At 42.4% G+C, this 20,761-nt stretch overlaps 1 protein-coding gene across 1 annotated transcript in view; it reads right to left on the reverse strand.

Annotated features, from left to right (window-relative positions):
* Positions 1 to 20,761, reverse strand: part of kcnh8 (potassium voltage-gated channel, subfamily H (eag-related), member 8) — a gene marked incomplete at both ends in the record, with an annotated part of 47,819 nt that overhangs the window by 21,000 nt on the left and 6,058 nt on the right. The window contains 5 exons of the mRNA XM_084563582.1: positions 3,937 to 4,094; positions 4,198 to 4,435; positions 5,584 to 5,711; positions 9,025 to 9,156; positions 12,880 to 13,113. Of these exons, the coding sequence (XP_084419708.1) occupies positions 3,937 to 4,094; positions 4,198 to 4,435; positions 5,584 to 5,711; positions 9,025 to 9,156; positions 12,880 to 13,113 (890 nt within the window). The remainder of the gene's footprint in view (positions 1 to 3,936; positions 4,095 to 4,197; positions 4,436 to 5,583; positions 5,712 to 9,024; positions 9,157 to 12,879; positions 13,114 to 20,761) is intronic.

Raw genomic sequence — 20,761 nt, forward strand, 5'->3', positions numbered from 1 at the left:
TTTCTGCTAAGGGTTTACTTACTTTCTCCACAGAAGAAATTTATATCTACTGATACTTTTGTTGTGTATGTTTTATATATAAAAAAAATTATAATCTTGGTTGATTCTGATTGTGCTCAGGTATACCAACATTATCTATAGGCACAGTGTAAAATAAGATTTAATACTTGCTAGTTCAAATATGAGAGAAAAACTTGCCAGGGGATGTCCTCATTTTACCACTGACATCACTACAGTAACACCATATCGTTTCCATCTCCCTCTCCACAGCAAACACTCCTAAAGGTAACATGTGTTTCATTCCATGCTCAGCAGTGATCAAAAACCACACCGACACAACCTCCTCTTCATGTCTCGAGGTTGTCTGATGTTCTGCCGAGGGCAAAGTCAGACAGAGAGACGCAGATATGAAGAGAGGGGAGCAGAACATCTGAACGAGAGGAGCAGAGTGCAATTGTCTCCCTTTTGCAGACAGAAACTCTCCAGAGATGAGCGATAAAGCGGCTTAATGCACGCGCGTGGCATTGCACAATTCACAGCAGCAGTCGAAGAGACGCAAAGCGTGCTTCAAGTCCTCTCCAGCCGTAGAGGCCGCTCAAACACTCTCCGGTTCTATAATTAGAATTCCACGAATGCTTGTAAACATTTCTACAATACGATCTGCTTGAAGATTTCCTGATGAAGGACACTTGAATATAAAAATACCAATTAGAGCAATCAGACGCTGCCTCACAGGTGAATTTGTTTTGATGTTTTTTTCTTTTTCTTTTCATTTCACTTCCATATTTTCTGCTTCTTTAATTCACTCCTCAACAAATCAAAAAGCCTTCCGCAACCACCGCCTGACTTGCGCACACAATGTGAAGTTCCTTTTCACACCTTGCTGACTTTCATGCACCGTTGATGGGAAGTGAATGTCATCCATTGTGCACCTGCTCCTCAGGCAATCTCCGGCATCAGTCCATCATTTGGGACTTGCCATCCTGTATCCCCATTGGAGGTGCACACACACATGGGCTCGCACACACACACACACACACCTATAACAGCTATTATTTAGAGGGATGTAGGACATGGAGGGTATTTGATGTATGGTGCAAGTGCGTTTGTGTGGTGGGAAGGGAGCGAAGGGGAGCTGGTGGCGACGGGGAAGGTGGGGCAGAAATTCTATAGTCAAGGTGTTTCTTAAGCGATACGGAAAATACATAAACGGGAAAAGAATGATGGTGTTTGGAACAGGTAAAAAAAAGATGGAGAAAGTGGGAGAGAAAATGTATGTGTGTGTGTGTGTGACAGAGACAGGACGAGAGGAGATATGTGGACAGTCCTTATCAGAGATGTCTCCAGTATGTTTCATGGCGTTTTTTTTTCCTGTGAGATATAGAGAACTGCTGCTCGAGGGGTAATGAAGCCTCCTACAGGGCCCGGGGGAGAAGCTCCATCTCCTCTCCACCATCTATCACCACTCTCATCCCACCTATGGAGAAAGCAGCCTGCCACCACCTCCAATTCCGGCAGCATAACCAGTAAGCAATATAATGCAGTCAACAACGCATACGCACCTCCTGCCAACTCCTCCTCCTCCTCCTCCTCCAAGTTCTCCCTCTGCACCTTCCATCTCACCCCTGCCATTCACGATTTCATTTCCCCTGCTCATCAGGTGTGAAATTTACATTTAGCGACCTGATTGCCTTTCTTTTTACATTTTAAGGCAATATTTGTGCACATGATGAAATGCTCATTATTTCTCCCCCTGCAGCCTTCAGCCCTATAAGCCTATCACAACAGCGTGACTGGTCATGTTTATTTTTTATTTATTTTATTGATGCAACCATGCCATTCCAAAAAGCATGAATATCACTGCCAATACCAAGGAGCCATCCAGGCCGAGGACCTGTTGTAATAATTGTAAAGTCTCAATACTAACAACGAAGGACCGTGTTTGCATCGTGATCTTAAAGCAGAACAAAATGCTAAAAATATTATAGATGGATGATCAGCTGGTTTAGCATAGCACAATTTATAAGGGGACTCTTCTCAGGGGTTATTCAAGTCAAGTATAGAGTGACGATTATGGGGAATAAGAGCATTACCCTGACAACAAAAGGACATGCAATTTAACCATTGCTCTAAGAAGGAGAGAAGAAGAAAAGTCGGGGTCAAATGGGTCCACTTGACAGACTATAAAACATGACAGAAAAGCAGAAATGACAGAGGCAGATGACAAAAAAAAAAAGGGGACAACACAAGGGAGGGACACTGCTGGGGCCCCGTGGCTCATTCTGGTAAAGGATGACTTCTGTCCTCAAAGGGGACGTCAGTCTGGATGCTCGTTCCTTAGAGGGGACATCACGCAGAACGTTCCGCAATTACCAGCCGTTCCTGCTCTCCCCGGCGGCAGAACAGAACCCCTGCATCCAAATCCCGACCTACTGGGAGCACCTGGTATTTCCGTTAAAAGAGACTAGAACCAAACTGGTACCGTCGCCTGGAGCGGCCCGTCATTGATCCCTCCCACTCCTTCTCCCTTCCCTGAGATGCATTTTTTTTTCTTTTCTTTTACAGCATTTGCGGACACTCATTCTTTTACTTTTTTCTCACTAATTGTTTACTTTTCTTTCATTAAATGTCTCAGTTTGGTTTCTAATGTTTTTTTAAACCATGTAATAATTCACCTGTGTAACTTTTTGTACAGTTCTCATGGGCACCACAAATTTGACTTCTGATTCTTTAATACCTACAGCTTATACATACGCCTTTACGCCACATTTAAGCCCTTGCCAAAAAAGTTTACAGAATACCGATTAAGCTCATCCGTACCTGGTAGATCTTTCTGTAATTTATAGTATACCTGTGTTTTAAATCTGCTGTCTGTGGGGACATTCCTGTGTCGGCTTAGCACCTCAGTGATGCGTTTAACATCAACCAGCGCTGATTAGTTTATTAGTTAAAGAGGTGAGCAACTGTAGCGACGGAGACGGATTAGGCAAAAAAGTAACCAGCGTTCTATGAATTCACCTTCTGCTGCAGTCAGGAATAATGAAACAAACCAAGGAAGCATCCAAGAAAAGTTTCAGGTGCTCCAGATAAAATAGAAACTTGGTGCTCAGAGGAAGGATTATAGTCTAAATAAGAAATAAAAGCAACAGGCAGAAGAGATGAAACTGTAGGGCATACTGTACATCACACGTACATGTCAGAAGTCTCTGTATAAATACCGTCACTGCGCTGTTACTGTTTTTGCTCACACATTAACCTACTCTACGCAGGATTAGATGCTTGTGTGCATCCATCCGATACCGCATATTGAACCTTTTGATTCACATTACGGCGGTGATTTAAGCCAAGCGGCAGCAGAAAGCATCTCTTTCTCCAAATAAGACACCAGAAAGCAAAAACTTCCATAAGAAACCAATCAAAAGCTCCCTGTAGTGCAGCGCTTCGATTGGGTGGATATCATTTGGTCGGGGACAAGACCAGATAGTCCACCTAATTGCTCTGTATCTCTGTTTCTGCCTCCACTCAACTGTTCTTAAGGGGGCTGTGTGTTTGACTGAGGCAGAACAGAAGACGGGTTTTAATGATAAGGATTTGATTGTTTTCCTTTAGTGCTTCTACAGTATGTGGAATCAATATGACAAATCAAAGAGGCATTGGGGCCACTCCGGAAACAGTCAAGGTGATTTATTCGTATGAGATGTCAAATGTTCTGGAGGTGCCATTCTTTACAGTGACAAGATTAGAGGTGCCTGGCCCTGGAAAGCACATCAGTCATGACTTTTTTTTATTTTTTATTTTTTATTTTTTTTACAACAGCATTCAAAATCATTGCTTTGCCCAAACATTATTAATTGATCATCTATAATAGTTTACCATACATATTTATGGTCTGAATTATTAACAGGGAGCAAAAGCAACAAGTCGATGGCTACTCACCACGCTGACTTTGAAGGCATAGAGCAGGTCAAAGGGCAACGCGGCCACCAGGTCGATGATAAACCACGTGGTCAGGTAATGGATGCATATCTGTCGAGCATCGAAGATGACCTGACCTGACTTGCTGACATAAGTGGTACGAAAATTGAAAACGATGTCTGGCAGTGAAAAAGACAAACAATCAGACGTAGTTATTGTAAATGCTGCTTATCGCAGAGGGTCGATTATTCATGCGTAAATCATTTCTAAACTGCAACCAACCTATGATGAATAGTATTTCCACAGCAATGTCACTGACAGTCGTACTGCGTGTCAGGTCGTCGTCGTCGCCAATGAAGCACACGTTGTAGGGCACTGTCACAGCAACGTAGAACGTGGCGAGCAGAATCAACCAGTCCCATCCTGCTTTGAATGTGCTGTAGTGAAGTAAGATGAATTTGGACTTCTTCGCATCGGCTACTTTGTACTCTGGCAACGCAGGTAGGTCTCCGAATACATTCTGGACGGATTGGAAAACATAAGCAAGGTAGTTTCTTTTTGGAGTACATACACTTAGTTTATTTTGGAGATTATCTTGAATCTTGGATTAAGAGTCAAGGGTCAATAAATACATAGCAGAACTGAAATATAGCAGTTACACTGTTATTTATTTTTTATTAGTTTATAATTGCCTGTTGCTTTCAATGAGGCTTTCATATACACATGGGGAGAGTGTTCTCTTTCATGGAGACCTATATCTTTCAACAGGAGCCCAGAAGGGACAAACCTAACCCTGGCTTCAGGGAAGACTTTTTGCGTTTTTACACTGAAGTCATGTCACCCACTACAGGACCTTGGGAACAGAGAGGTGAGGGAGGGGTATTGGTTGCAGTCTGTAACCTCATCAGTAGATGCCACAAAATCCTAAAACCTGGTCCTTCATTGCAATTTCCAGGCTTTTTTTCAATCCATCTTGATTAAGCTCATAGTGTGAACAACAACAACAGTCTTGAAGATTCTACGGCTCAGGTTCAAAATCTGTTGATCTTCTGGAAACGCCGACCACCAGATGTATAAAAACTGTTTCATCTTAGATATCTAGTTTACTTCTCAAGGAATCCAAGGGGAAGAGCTGCAAAGTATGTCATGAAAGAGGATTGCTTTACATTGACTGGCTAATATCAGAAATGCAGACTAGTTATTTGACCCAGCTGAAGAAATGCAACGCCAAAGAAGAACTAGTTCAGCAGAGACAGACAGAGGCTGCAGCTGCATTAGCCGTGCAAAGTGTAAGTCACGGGTTACGGTGATGCTACACCACACCTCTGAACAAAACATCTCCAAACATGTGAATTGCTTCTTGTTATCCAGATGTAGTGTTATTCCATTGGCTTAGAAACTATTTAACTTCCCTACATTAACATGTCAGTATTATTATGCATCAGTTAAATCACTGCCACAAATAACTCATCTTCTTGTTCATTCACTGTTCGTGGGAGAGTCCTCCTCCATCCCTCTCAGCTCCCAGCTCTTGACTTTGTGCACCTTGCCTTAATAACAGCAGTTATCTTGTCACTTCCCATATTATACAGTCGGCCCCCTCCCACGTTTGAGTGATCCCTCAACACGGTACATCCTGCTCCGTCGTTTGAAGAGTCAAAGTGATACCTTGTTGAGTTTAATCTTGCTCTTCTCTCTGCTGTGGAGGTGACCAGAGATGTGGTACAGCACGGTGCTGCTTCGCAGACGAGCTGAGCTGAATTGAGAGCCTGTTTTCACCCTGCCGCGTCGCCGCTCTGTAAACACGTACACACACACAACAGTTAGTACGCACCCACCTACAATACTTTACCCCCCAAGGTAAACTCTTGATGAGTGAGTCAGTCATTATGCTTGATGAAATACATAATATTCTGTCCTGAATAGGAAAACATGAATATGCAACAGCAAGAATGTTTCATTTCTGAGCAAACTGCTTAATTTACAAAGGGAGTGAAATGTGAAAAAAAAAAAAACAACAACTGGGTAGTTAATGTCATTTTGCTTCTCTAAAGTCTATGAACATTTGTAATTGTTTTTATGGACATCATTCAGCTGTACACACAGGTTGATAATGACATATTGTGTAAACACTGTCTCCAACAAAAATGCAATTCCCAGCTCTGATAAGTTGCCACAAGGGCAGAGAGGCAGTTAAGTATAGTATGCTATATTTCCTCTGGAGGATTGGTACTGGTGTGTGTTTCTTCCAAGTGTATTGCATTAGTAGATAAAGTAGATTGTGCAGGAGTGATGTGTTCAGACGAAGGAGTTGGGTAATGGGAGTAGGCACGTTATTGCTGCTGGGTTCTGAGCTCCATTCTCACTGCTGTGAACCCACAGGAAAGGAGTAGGGCCAGATTGGCTTGGGGGGGGGGGGGGGGGGGGGGGGGGGGGTAATGACAGTAACAATGCTGGAGAATAGAACTGATAACTGCTGAGTGTCCTTTTGAAAGTGTACGTGTTGTTGTGTGGTGTGTGTTGCGAGTGTGCGTACGGACCCCAGACGAAGCGGATAGACAGGGCCCATCCATAACGCCGTGCAGCCTTCGGGGACGCGACACGGCAGGAGCACAGAGACAGAGACACGCTTATTTTTAGATCTAATGAATTTCCCTCCGCTTTTATAGCCATAGTGGTGGGGGTAGAGCGGGAATAGAGGGGTGAGAGTTGTGCATGGGGGGGAAGGCAAAGGCATGTAGGGCAGATAAGTATGCTGGGAGTTTACCGATATTGTAAAAGCAGCTCCGGTGGATGAGAAATAGATGTGATTGGATAAGAGATAGGCGAGAAAAGGACAAGGAAGGAAGGAACAAAGCAGGGAGTGGGGATTTACCAAAGAGATATCATAACGGAGAAACAAGAAAAGAAGGGGAGGAGTGAGTGAAAAGAGGTACTGCCGACGCCACAGAATGGATCTCCCTCTTCATCAGACTGTCCACATTGTCCAGACAGAGTGCTAAGTGGGTCACATCCGAGGTGTCCGTCTTTGAAAGGCTTCCCCAGTGATATCATAGCATCAGTCTGTCACGGTGTTATCCTGGTGTGTTCACTTTCGTCACATGACTTTACAAAGCAGCACATTCCTCGCACAAAATTGTTGTGTCAATCATGTTAATGCACTGACTCCAAAATCTCAGTCTGTCACGAAACATTTTTGGAAAATGTGTAATTTTCTGCCATTTTTTTCACCCGTAAAAATATTTGTTTGTCCGCGAAAGAATGCAAACGACGCCTCTGGCAAACCTGTTTTACACTGTCAGCTGTGGTTTCGAAATTTAGAATTAGATCACTGAAACTGATAGTTGTCCTTTTAATGTGTGGTCCCGGGATTGCTAGCAGCATATCCATCTGCACCGCTGCCATCCAAAAATAGACCCGGAAATGACTGGGATAATTCTGCAGATCATTCATCAGCAGGTGAACCTCTCCTCGCATGTGACATCTTCATAGGACCGGATGGTCCCAGGATTTTCTTTTTCTACCTTCCAGAATGAAAGGGCCACAAATCACTCTCACTGCTTGACGACAAAGGTCTGCTAACATCTGAGATTGAATGACGGATTTAAAAAAAACACATGAATATAGACTTAGTGTGCTAATATCTTGAGTAAATTTTCTGCTCTGGCTTAAACGTAACAAAAGCGTGTCTCCACTGAGATGCACTTAAATGCAAAATGTTTATGAGGCATATTCTCACTTAAACAAGCTTGTCAGACCCAAAGCCATTACAGTATATTGAGGGGTTCCTCTCTGACAGAGGCATGCAGCATTAGCCTCTTTCCTTTCCTATGAAGAGCATTTCATTATGTTGGCAAAAATAACTTTTGCTTTCTGCATCCAGCTCTACCATATTTACAGTAATGAGAGTAATTAGGCAAATCCAGGGGCGGCAGGCCTGAGATGGGAAAAGTCGGTTTGCTGACTTCACTAACAGACTCACCCATATGCGCACACACACACTGACCTTCCTTCTAGGTTTGCAGGCAGCGTTAAGCTTTAGCTTAGGTGTTGCCCTCGAAGAAATATTGTGGATACTGAATTTGAGTGCAACGATTGGAACTTAATTTCTTTTGTATTTATAATAATGCATTTAAAATACTTTAAGCATGAAGAAAAAACACCTATTTAATTCACTCAGACAGCATCACAGCCAATTCTGAGAGAAGCATTTTGCACTCTGTTGGCTAAGCTAATCTCCACTCTTCATGTGTTTAGGACTTTGCAGCCCACCATCCACCCTAATCACCTACCCAAGACTTGAGTGCAGTATAAAAACTCAGTAGTACCTCTACTGGAAACAATATTACTGCTGAACAGAACCCAGGCAATGTTTTCCTTAAAATCGATCTGGAAAAGGAAATTAGGGGAGTGTCGAAAAATAAGTTTAACAAGACAATTTTGAAATGGGATACAAGCTCCCTACAGAACTAATATATCACAACGGTTTCCACCCAGCTGGTCAATGTGACAGGGCGTATCTGTTACAAAAACACAACTGGTGTAATGTTATGAAGGTTGCCAAGCATGGGACAGAGGCTGCCTATTAAAACATGAAATGTATGCGGCGCGTGTTGTTCTTCATTTCTCTTGCGTCAAACTTGGTAGAAGTCTTGAGAATATTAGGAGAACAGGTTGAATTACTACATAAGTGACTGCATGATACAAGGCAGTTACCTATTGATCTCTCCAATTTTGGGTCCTGCTGTTGTTTTTCCAATCTTACTCTGGCTTGGTGAGAAGGATCAGGAGTTTTATTGTGTTTCAAAACTCCGTTTTGGACTCATAGTATTGCAACTGGTATTGGAAATATAATAAAACCCAGGGTTTAAGGGGTTAAAGAAAGAAATCGGTGATGGCTGAACATTACATTAGCTTCACTGTGGACTTTGTGTCTCTGTTAAATGAGTAATTTTCTCTACAAAAGCAAACACTATTTTCACAGTTCAGGTTGATGGATCAAAATTCACAAGCCAGAAAAAAGTTCATACTTAGAGACTTTGGGGATATTTTCCTCACTTGTACAACACTTGTGAGAAGCCATTCAACAATACCAACACACGTACTGACCTTCCTTCTTGTCCTCTTGGATGGCTTTGGCTTTCGTGTCAGTGATGTCCTTAAATGAAGCCAGGAAGAGCACCACGTCGCCCTTCTCGTTCTTAATTGGCACAATGTCCAGCAGGCACCAGAACTGCTCCGCTGAAAGAGGAAAAACACTCCTATTAACACAATTAAACATCATCTCTGAGTGAATTTACAATGTGTGCGTGTGTATACCAGCATGAGTTTGTGTGTGTGTGTATAGAGCAACAGTTCCACAAATTCCCAGACTTATTAGTGAACCTATCTACAGTTGGAGGTCCCTCGGGAGAAGCAGCGTCTTTAAATAGACCGAGCCACTGTTCCCCCGGCACAGCAAGAGATGAACCCTTCTCTGAGGTCCCATCTCCTGCTAAATAGATTGCTTTTCAGAAGAACTGGAGGTCAGCATCTGTGTACGTGTGTGTTTCTCTACAAGCATTGTGATGATCACTGTAGTGCTATTAAGTCGTCGAACACAGATTTTGCAGCATTTTAGCATCTTTCAGCTCATTGTTTTGGTTTTGCTTTTGGAGCTCTCTTTTCAGCGAAAGGCTAAAACGTTACGTGAAAATGCCAAAGTCCAGTACCAAACAGCAGACAATTAGCAACTTGCTTGTGATAACAGTGGAGTGTTTAGTTTGCTGGGTCACCAGAAAATTTCAGATGTCTTCTGGATCTGCACAAACTGTTTTCAGTGGAGTTTGACATTTTAGCTTAATAGGTGACAATGTCATTTCTTAAATGATAGTATTCTCTTGAAGTCTTGTTTATGTTAATTATTTAATCACACGAATTTCAGTCTAATCTGCATCATGCTGTGACATATGCACGATAACACCGCTGAACTATGTTTATCAGGCATACAGGTACTTTTCTTTTTCTTTCCTCTTTGATTATGTCATTCCTTCCTCTCTTATTTGTATGTCAGCTAATATATTTGTCCAATGTTTCTTTTTTCAAAGATAAAGATAAGCTGAGTGAAAAATGTCATCTCCTTAAGATTTTGTCATAATGAAAGTCTTCACAGCAAAGATTTTGCTGTACATTTCATTCTCTTCTGCTCGGCAAGTAGGAATGAATCGCTGAGCAAGAGGGATTTCCCACGGAGTTTCCTCCCATCACTCCCACCCACTAAATCTTCTTTGCCTGGTGTTAACTCAATCACAGTATTTTTGTCTCCGCGCGCGAGCACGTGTGTGTGTGTGTGTGAATATCTGCGTGCCTGCGAGGCAAGGCAGCACTATCAGGCACACGGGGAGAGAAAGAGCTCTCCTGATTGCGAACACGCCGCGTTCTCTTTTCTCCGGCAGACAGACGGAGGACAAACTGAGTCAATCAGCTGCGTTTACTTTCAGGACTCTGCTGTGACAGACGGAAAGAGGGAGGGAAGAGGCAGCACAAAAAGGCTGAGGAAGGGAAGGGAGATAAGCATGGGAGACACAGACAAGCTGCTACCAAGAGAAGAATGTAAAAGAGGCAATAAGAGGTGGACGAAAATGGTCTTGCTGTGAGACACCCAAAGGCAAATGGAAGGTAACAAAAGGGAAGAGAAAGAGAACAGAAGGAGTGCGAAATATAAGACAACAAAGCAAGAGAGAGTGGTGGAGACAGTCACATCTGCGATGGTATTAGCAAAGCTGTGTGTATTGGAACTGCACTGAACCGCCTGCTAAATTTGCTTGATAAGTTAATCAAAGAAAATGTCAAGAAAAGCAGTTAAACATGTGGCACAGGTACATATCATGATACCTGTATGTCTAATCTTCTGAAACCCTACCGACAGCATACAGCCTCATAAATGATACTGATTTAAACAATTCTGGAGGATGAAGTTAATTAATCTGCTTCCATGACATCCATCTCAGATTCACTGTTGTGTGACCAAGGCCTGGTGTTGTGCTCACTGATGGCTGTGGCCCCATTTAGAGAAACAATTGACCGATGCTTGAGGTGAGACAACTTAGGAAAGTCATGAATCGAAACGTTCATTTGATCAATGTGAAAGACATTAACTCCCCCCCTTGCAACAGCGTCCACCTCCAAGATTTATTACTCAACCACTGGCAACTGGTTAAGGCAGAACAAAACAGAAACTGTTTCTATACAGTAGGTCGGCCAACAGAAACGATCAGGTCGAATGAATGAAGTGGAAAAAAGGTAGTTCAGGCAGGTTATCAGGTAGGGAGTTTATCCCCTTGTATGTGTCTTGAAAATGCTGATTCAAAGTGAAACAGGCCAAGCATGCAACCCAGTGTGTGATATCTGAAAGCTCCAGAACAGCTACTAGATGTAAATCGTGCCGAGAAATCAGAAAATGTAATAGAACTTACAGTACAGTGACAGTAAACTGATGTTTTCTATTTGTTTTTTACACAAAGAGCCATCTGAGAAGCCATCCTAGGAAACAGTTGGAAAAGAGCAGGCACGTTCAAAAGAAATACTTGGCAACTGGCTCTGATGTCCATTCACATCTACCAAAGGCTAAACAGAAGAGTCTGAGGAGCAATGAGAGGGCATTTATTTTGACCTTTGTTTAAGTAATTTGTGCATTACTCCTGTAATACCTAAAACATTTTCATAGCTACCAGTAACTCCAAGTGGTGGCTCCTGTCAAATCTCTCAGGGAGGGTCATTCTGGCAGTGTTGGACTGTGTTGCTATGCTGTCAATTGAGTGGACATCGTCAGATTGCACTGGACAGTTTTGCGACATTTGCGATTCAACTCAGACAGCAATACCAGCAATAACCACTGGATGGCTTTCATTTTTTAGGTCAAGCGACGCTGGGGTTGATAATGTGCAATCAGTTAAAATATTTAAAAATCAATCACTGCACGTTACGTAATATGTGCAATCACAGTATATACCACCCTATGTGAAGGCAGGATTATCTGCGTGATCTGCAGCCATATTGATATTACTCCAAGGGGGCAGCACTCCACGAAACACGGCTTTATGCTCACTGGACTATTTTCTTAGTCACACGGACAGTATGCAACAGCGATGGTCACTGACATCTAGTCCAGACACAACCATCGGTTCCTCACAGGACATTTATTAGTGGGCACCCTGTGGTACTGCCACAAGTGCAAAACTTGAACACCGGCAAGATGGATTGCGGAGTGATTTTATAATCTCATTAATTCACAAAAATTAATTTGCTTTACGAGATAATTGTGACGGAGTAACTTCTGAGAAAAACACAAATTTTGTTACACTGGATCAAAACACATCCATTTCGATATTTTTTTTTTTGTAGATTCACACCACTGAACCTAACAAAACCGAAGCACAGCAAGTGTCTATTCACTGAGGCCGAGACGTGCTCATTATTTTTGACTCTATTTTGTTCAGTGGCCAGCTGGCTAATCAGCAAGTCACGCACCAAACCACGCCACACCACAGCTACATATTGGGCTCAGTGTAATTGAAGAAGACAGGGTTAAGGAGTCACTATCTGACAGCTATTAAATTTTAATGTGCCTCAGCGTTAAATAATGACTGTGGGATTTTCTCACTGATGGATTTGTTTAATCAGCTTTTAATGAGAATGAGTCAATAAGAGAAGTTATATTTCAATTTCTCTACCATTATTTCATCTACCCGTCGGCCCCTCTATGCCAATTTAAACGGAGCTCCTTCGGAAATAGCCACCGAGAACTGCCATCCATTTAAGAACATGTAAAATGCAAAATCTCACATGGTAATCACCCTGTCTGTTCATTTTCTTGCCTATCTGTGCTTCTCTACGGGCCTTTCTTCCAACAGTTAATTGGTAAATGACAGAGGAGTCTGTGTTGTATGGTAATGCAACAAAGAATGAGCAAAAAGCTAAGCTTACCTGTCTTTTTGTAGAACATGATCTCATCCTTAAACTCTTTGCGTTCTTCCAAGGCTTCGTCGATGCTAAGGATGATGCTTTCGCTGGTCTCGGGTCCGTACAGAAACTTGCAGGCGCAGCTCTTCTGCATGACCTCTGCCCGAGAGAAGCCTGTGAGCTCACAGAAGCCATCAGAGCAGTAGACGATGGGAAAGCCCTTCGACACCTGAGCGTTGGCCAGAATGAAGTTGCTGTCTGCAGGAGAGAGAGGAGAAAGGGGGGAAGAAGCGTATGAGGTGCTCACATCATTCTCAAGGTTGTAGCAGAGTTATGCATTGCGCCTGTGTACCCATACTCGGAGTCATGGATTCTCCAGTGCAAAGGAAAACTTACAGTAGAGTTTGGCCTAGCTTAGCTCAGTTTCCAGCTCCAAATAAAAATAAGAAAACATACTAAATATATAAATATATCTTCACATTGACTCCAGTAATGTTGAATATATAATCCACTGTGTTTTTTTGACTCAAGGCGCTGTACAGTACTCATTATTTTGTTCCTTTAAGGGTCCATCGAGGTCTCCGGACCAATCTCTTAGCAACCACAGATTCACAGAACTGCAAATATCTTCCACAGTTACGTATAACTGTTATTAATTAGTTTTACCAAGACAAGAAACTGTAAGCATGAAATGTGCTAGTATGACTATTGGCTAACAGTGTAACATGTGGCAGAAGTGGAAGAACATTAAAGCTGTGGAGTGGACATGATGAACGTGCATCCCATTCAATCTCTTGCCAAACGCGTTCACACAATTCTGATAAAGACTGTTTTTCATCTGGTGTCTATGGTGGCATTGCTGCACTGGAGAACCGTGTTTTATGTCAAGTAGCCATGACTGCTTGCCAGATGAATAAATAAGATAAATAAAAAAAGAAACTTTACGTTCAGAGGAAGTACTGTAGTCTGAAAAAGGAAGCAATCGGCGATGAGGCCAAACACTGATTACCACTGGTGTGGCTTTCTTTTGGGTAGTTCTGAAAGTGAGAATGAACTGAGGACAGACTCAGATGGCATACAGCACACGTGACAGTGTTTGTGTATTTACTCTCACGCCCACAAGGGTGAGACAAAAGTTCTGCTCTGTAGGTTTGACACTTACACTGACCTGGCCCAAAAAAAAGTCACCACCTGGATTTAACTAAGCAAATATGTACAAGCCTCCTATTAGATAATTACTGCATGGGCAATTATTTTTTAACTGGCAACATGTAACCCTAGCTTCTCATTTCTTAAACAACCATGTCGTAAGACACATCCCGTGGTCGTGGAAAAGATGTCAGTCTGTTTGAGAAGGGTCAAATCATTGGCATGCATCAAGCAGAGAAAACATCTAAGGATAGTGGGGAACCATCGTCTTTGAGGAAGAAATGTGGTCGAAAAAAATCCTGATTGATCATGATCGGTGATCACTTAAACGTTTGGTGAAATCAAATTGAAGAAAAACAACAGTAGGGGCTACTCAGGGCTATGTTTAATAGTGAAAGTAAGAGCATTTCCACACGTACATTATGAAGGGAACTCAAGGGATTGGGACTGAACAGCTGTGTAGCCTTAAGAAAACCACTAATTGGTGAGGCTAACTGGAAAAAATGGCTTCAATTCGCTAGGGAGCATAAAGATTGGACTCTGGAGCAAGGGAAGAAGGTCATGTGGTCTGATGAGTCCAGATTTACCCTGTTCCAGAGTGATGGGGGCATCAGGGTAAGAAGAGAGGCAGATGAAGTGATGCACCCATCATGCCTAGTGTCTACTGTACAAGCCTGTGGGGGCAGTGCTATGATCTGGGGTTGCTGCAGTTGCTCAGGTCTAGGTTCAGCAACATTATGTGTCCAAAGAATGAGGTCAGCTGACTACCTGAATATACTGAATGACCAGGTTATTCCATCAATGGATTTTTTTCTTCCCTGATGGCATGGGCATATTTCAAGATGACAGGATTCATGGGGCTCAAATTGTGAAAGAGTGGTTCAGGGAGCATGAGACATCATTTTCACACATGGATTGGCCACCACAGAGTCCAGACCTTAACCCCACTGAGAATCTTTGGGATGTGCTGGAGAAGGCTTTGTGCAGTGGTCAGACTCTTCCATCATCCATACAAGATCTTGGTGAAAATGAATGCAAACACCGGATGGAAATAAAACTTGTGACATTGCAGAAACTTATTGAAACAATGCCACAGTGAATGTGTGCTGTAATCAAAGATAAAGGCGCTCCAATGAAATATTAGAGTGTGTGACTTTCTTTTTTTGTGGCAACTTTTTTTTTTTGGCCAGGTAGAGTATTTGATGAGAATCACACTACGATCACAGCATCAGCAGCCAAGCATGACCAGAAAAATTGTTGGCGCGTCTCAGTGGGAGTTTCACTCGGGCTCTCACTGTTTGATATTGCCGGATGTCGTCATTAGTTTACAAATCAACTGGTGAAACCAACATATAGGATCCACTGGCAGCTGCACTGTGCGACTGGAGCACTGACGAAAGTTGAAGGCAGCCACACGGATAAGTGTTGAACGCCAGTTTAAAGCTTGCAACTGGCATCCAGTAGAAATTGCTTGCAGCGCTTTGGAAAGCAGAGAGCTAAAAGATGCTGTGCTGCTCAGAGTGCAGACATATTCTTATTTTCTCTAATCGCCTGTCCAGTATCCACTCTTACTATGACAGACCTTTTAATACAACACATTAGATCAATACTGGAGAGAGCAACTATAGTGATATTTTCAGCAGCGTGGAAGCCGGACATAATAAACAGCAGTGTTTATTACAGTGTTGTACCACTGACACTCTGCTTGTGACCACTTCTCTAACCTCTCAGCTACCACCACCACCTTTCAAAACCTCACATAATAAAAATGGAAGTAACTTCAACTGGTCAAGTATCACCTCTCTTGCTGCTTCTATGTATCCTTCTCAGTAGCCAGTGTGGCAAAAATTTGACTTTTAACACAGGGATACAAAGGGTAATGGGATTTTCGGCTCAGGTAGACGAAGGCCTTCTGTGGGCTGCAAAAGGAAGGTCATTTGCCTCAGTTAGAGGCTGATTTATGTGCATGCTGAAGAGCAATAGAAATCCTAGCCTTGAAACTTATTCCTTTGTATCAAGAAAGTCGACCCTGAATTCATGAGATGCATTAAAGAGGGGAAATTCTGAGCGACTGGAAGATAAGTGGGGAAGAGCTGGAGTGATGACAGAGATCAAAAAAATAAATAAAAAAATGAGGGCTTAAGTCTATCACAATTAATTAGCCTATTTGTGTCTATCTCTAAACACCCAGTTGAAGTGGACCAGCTGTTTATACCTGAATCCATCTATTACAGCTCTCTCTCTCTCACACACACATCATCCACACAAACAAACACCCACAGTGCCGGTGTTGTGCTGAATGATGCTCAGCAGCACTGATAGACAGCTAATGTTTACAGTACACTGCCTATGATACAAGACAGCGGACCACACCACTGTGGTGGTTAGACAGATTTTACAACGTATGCAGATATATATAAAAAAATAAACATTTACAAGTACGTTTGGCATCCAGAAAATACGTAGAAGTGTAATCACAGTAAATGAGCGTACCGCACGCACATTACCACACATTCTTAAACACATGAAACGACAGCTTGTTTATAATCACCGCTTGAGACTTCCTGCAAAGTGACTTGTTTCAATTACATTTCATTACAAAAATCAATTTTCTGCATCGATAATTCCCTTTTCCACCAACACGGATGTTTAATTGTTTTATGTTACACGTCAGGCATTTGCGGAAAGAAACCACCTTTGATTTGAACTGGGAATACACAGAGCAGAGAACAAAACTCTTGTATGCGTCTCTCAAGAGAAATGAGCAGCGTGTTTCATCTCTTACTCCCATCCTGCAGTAAACGACTGCCTCCGCACGATCACCGTACTTTGTGTCGCTTTAAAGTCTAGCCCAAGATTACTGCACAGACCCCAGGATTACTGTCTACAATAGTGAATTGCTTTGGAATTGTGCCTATACCTGGCTAGACATTTGCTTAGATGTGGAAACTGAGTAACATCATTTGCAGGTAAAATATGCGACAAACTGTTTTGGACATTTTAGTAACATTTTTTAATTCTAGTGTAGGTTGCTTCCAAATTTATTTGGCTAACTAGAGTCTAATGCTGGCAATAAACTTTATTTTTGTTTCTGTGAAACAGACAAAAACAAAAGTAGCATTATTCTGTCTCTCAATATATTCTATTTTATGTAGCGTGATAATTAATACATACGTACACACTTAATACGTCAATTGATGCCTGTTGATGATGATGGTGTTGTTTTTTGTACATTTAATGACATATTAATTAATTTATCAAGCCATTTATTTACCTATTTATTTATTATTTTGGCAGTTTTGGGCTTCCATAAACGAGCACTATCATTTTAAGCAAACATTACAGGTACTGATGTGATGTTCTACTGAGTATGTGGAGTTGACTCAAAATAAAATTCAAATTTAATATTTGTGATTTGTTAATTTGTAGGTTATCTCTGCCTTTTGTCATAGGTTATGATATGCTGTGCTTTGTAAAATAATAAAGGATATCTGCAAACAGAAAAAAGCAAGACATGAGCTCTAGCTGTCAGACTGTTTAGACAAAACAGAACATATGATTGAAGTGCATTTTAATGTACTGCGCAGGAAAACTGAAACCGTGACAAATATTTCCTATATAGTCAACCGATATAATCTTCTTCAAATAAGTCTGGATCAACTTGGAGGTTTGTTTAAAACTGATTAGGCGCACGGTCGTCTCGTTGACTTCTTGCGGCTGGGTTCCCACATCTCAGTAACTAACTTGGTCGGTACGGTGTTATCAACCTCATTAATACCATGTGTAACAGTGTCTTTGGAATAATTGTTATAATCAATAAATAAATCACAGCGACAGTAATGCCCTTTCGCGAAAGAGAACACGGGATCGTGTCACGTCAGCAGTAATACTCTGACTGGAATGGCCCAGACAGATGGTCAGAGGCGGTCTCAGTTCTGGGACCAGCTGTCAGCTGTGAGGCCCCCAAGGCTCGTGGTAAGAAAGAGAGAGACCAACAGGACTGATGGAGTCTCAGGGACCCTTAGCAAAGGCCTGGAGCCTTTCTGACGGCGGCTCCCAGAGCACTGGTGCATGGTGTTGAGAGAAAGCCAATGTTTACAGTGAAAAACACACTATACCGTGTTTGACAGTGGATTACGTTGGTTGCCTAGAAATGACAGATGTGATGTGTATTGTCTGAGAGTCCACCGTGCTTATACTCTGTGGTATGAAGACAAAATGATGGTTGTTTAACTTAAACATTGCTTCACGGAGAACATAAGACAATTTCGCAAAGGCAGATTTGATAGGCTTTCTCTTCATTTTAAAAGCAATATGTTTAAATCAAGACAATCAAAAACTGTAGGAGTAAGAGTGGGTACCTCCTTACCTTAGATAAATACACAGAGGTAGAGTAGAAAAAACTACTTAATACTACATTGTGTTTGAGACCTCTGCACTCAGGTTTTCCTCAAAAATACAGTAAGTGTCCAAACAACACAACAAGAAATACAAGAATTTGAAAATACGCACCTGAAAATGTATTTTCTTACTCTGTTTCTTCCATGACTAAATGACATTTTCAACCAAAGCAGGAACAGCGTTTCTGTTTTTGTCGATTTCTGTTTTTTAATTGTAATATCTTGTGTATTATTAATACATAAATCCAAAAGTTTTGAAGTGTTTTAAGTGTTCATGTCATTTGTTATGGCTGCAGTCTAAATATCTACTACTGTAAAAGTGTATTTTTGGTTGACACAGATGCCTTCTCTTAACCTTTATTCCACCTTGATTGTGTCCTTTACGTGAAATAATCGCTCCCTTTCTATACCTTTTCTATCGCCCCTCCCGACTACTGCCCTACTTTCCCTGCCTCCATATGTCCCTCCTTGCGTCCCCATACTCGAAACATTTCTACCTTTGCTCCCTTCCCCATATCCCCCTCTCAATCACTCCAACTGCCCTTAGCTGTATCGCTCCCCCATCACCCCGCCCCATCGCTCGCTACGTACCTCCTACCGTTTTGGCTCTCTCCGCCTAATTACTCTTCATCTCCTCTCTACCCTTGGAATTCCACCAGATTTCCCTCTTTTCCCCGATCCACTCTCCTCCACCCATCGTCTCTGCAGAAGCATCATTTATCTACGTCTACCTTTCCAGAATCTCTGCTCAAAGAAAATTTTGAATCATCTTTCCTTCTGAACCCTCCACCATCTCATCTTATTCCCTTTGTTCCTTATTTTTAAGTTCTGTATCCCCCTCTTCACCACCTCCCGTTTTTCCTGCATCTTCTCCGCTCTGACTTTGTTTTGGCTAATTGCTCCGATGCAGAAGCCCATAGATCATCGCACCTCACGCTCACACTGCTGCATGACAGCTGCTGGAGAAACCCCACAGGTACGCGGAGAACAGAGAGAGGAGGAAAAGACAAAGGCGAGGGGAAGAGAGAGGGAGGGCAGAGGAGGAGGAAGGAGGGCAAGGAAGAAGAGAAAGATTGTTACGGGGACTTCTTATGCAATTAACGTCAACTAAAGTAATCTGCCGGTGAACAAATGATTCCTAAACCATACGTGAGCTATAAATAAAAGATGCTTTCAAGGGTAATTACAGGATAAAAACATTTGCAGTTGGTTCCTTCTCTCAGAACGCTTTCTTTTAGGGATTTCTTCACTTCCTCGATACCTGATACCTGTTCTTTCCTGAAAAAGTGACCCGTTTGATTGCATCTTTTTTTAATATATTTATAACTTTAAGTAGAGTAGCAGAAGGGATGACAATCTTAGTTTGCAGAACTTTGGTTTTTCAACTTTGTGTGTTGTTTTAACCCTTTCTCTAACCTTGATCAAGTCATTTTTGCACCTACAACAAATGCAAACACAGCACATATAAGTGAAAATGCATAACTTCTGAAACATTAGTCTTTCTTAGGCTTTTGCACGGCTCTGGTATATGGTGTCTTTGCAATAGTCAGTTGCTTTGGTATGCTATGAGAAACAACATGTGTTATTTCAGTTTCATGGACTTGTTTGTGTCTATTTCCGCAGCAGGTCAGTGCTGAACTAACTAGGTGGGTCAGTGGAAACAAAGCTGCACCATCAGGTATATTCTTCCACTCCACTCTCCAAAACAGATGGGGAAGAGGTGCTTTGCCCCAGATTTGTATGTTTTAAGCACATCCACACGGTGTACGAACATTCACCGGCTCATCGACAGCCCTGCGCCACCACCTAAAGCAACCCCGGAGCTATTTAAGACACAACAACAATTCTCATGACGGGTGACCAAGCATGAGGAACCGCAGGAAGAGAGGGGGGAAAGAGAGAGAGAGAGAGAGAGAGCGAAGCAGAAACTGTCAGAACTACGCAGCGGGCAGAGAGAAAGAGATGGATGGCAAAGCAGATGAGAAAGTGAGCGATGAGGGGGATGTGGACAGGTAAGGGGAATAGAAGGGGAGGCAGAGGAATACACAGAGGCAGACAGATCGGGGCGGGGAAGGGGCAGAGGGCGAGCGGGTGATGTGAAAAGTTGAAAGTGAGTGAGATTGAGCGGAGAGAGGTGGAGCGGTGAAAGATGGAGATGGAGGGTGGTAAAAATCGGCTGGGATGCGAGGAGATGGATGGAAAGACCTCGTCACCTTTTTTGCCTAAATCCATGCAAACTGCTACAGAGCGGTTACGTAACCACAAAAAAAAAAAGTCACTCCACAGTTGCCACAGTAACCACCGACACACACCATGGCAACCAAGGATACAACTGCACAGTCTGTTTTTTTGGATAC

Source organism: Chelon labrosus, assembly GCF_963514085.1.
Source record: "Chelon labrosus genome assembly, chromosome: 16".
Classification (NCBI taxonomy): Eukaryota; Metazoa; Chordata; class Actinopteri; order Mugiliformes; family Mugilidae; genus Chelon; species Chelon labrosus.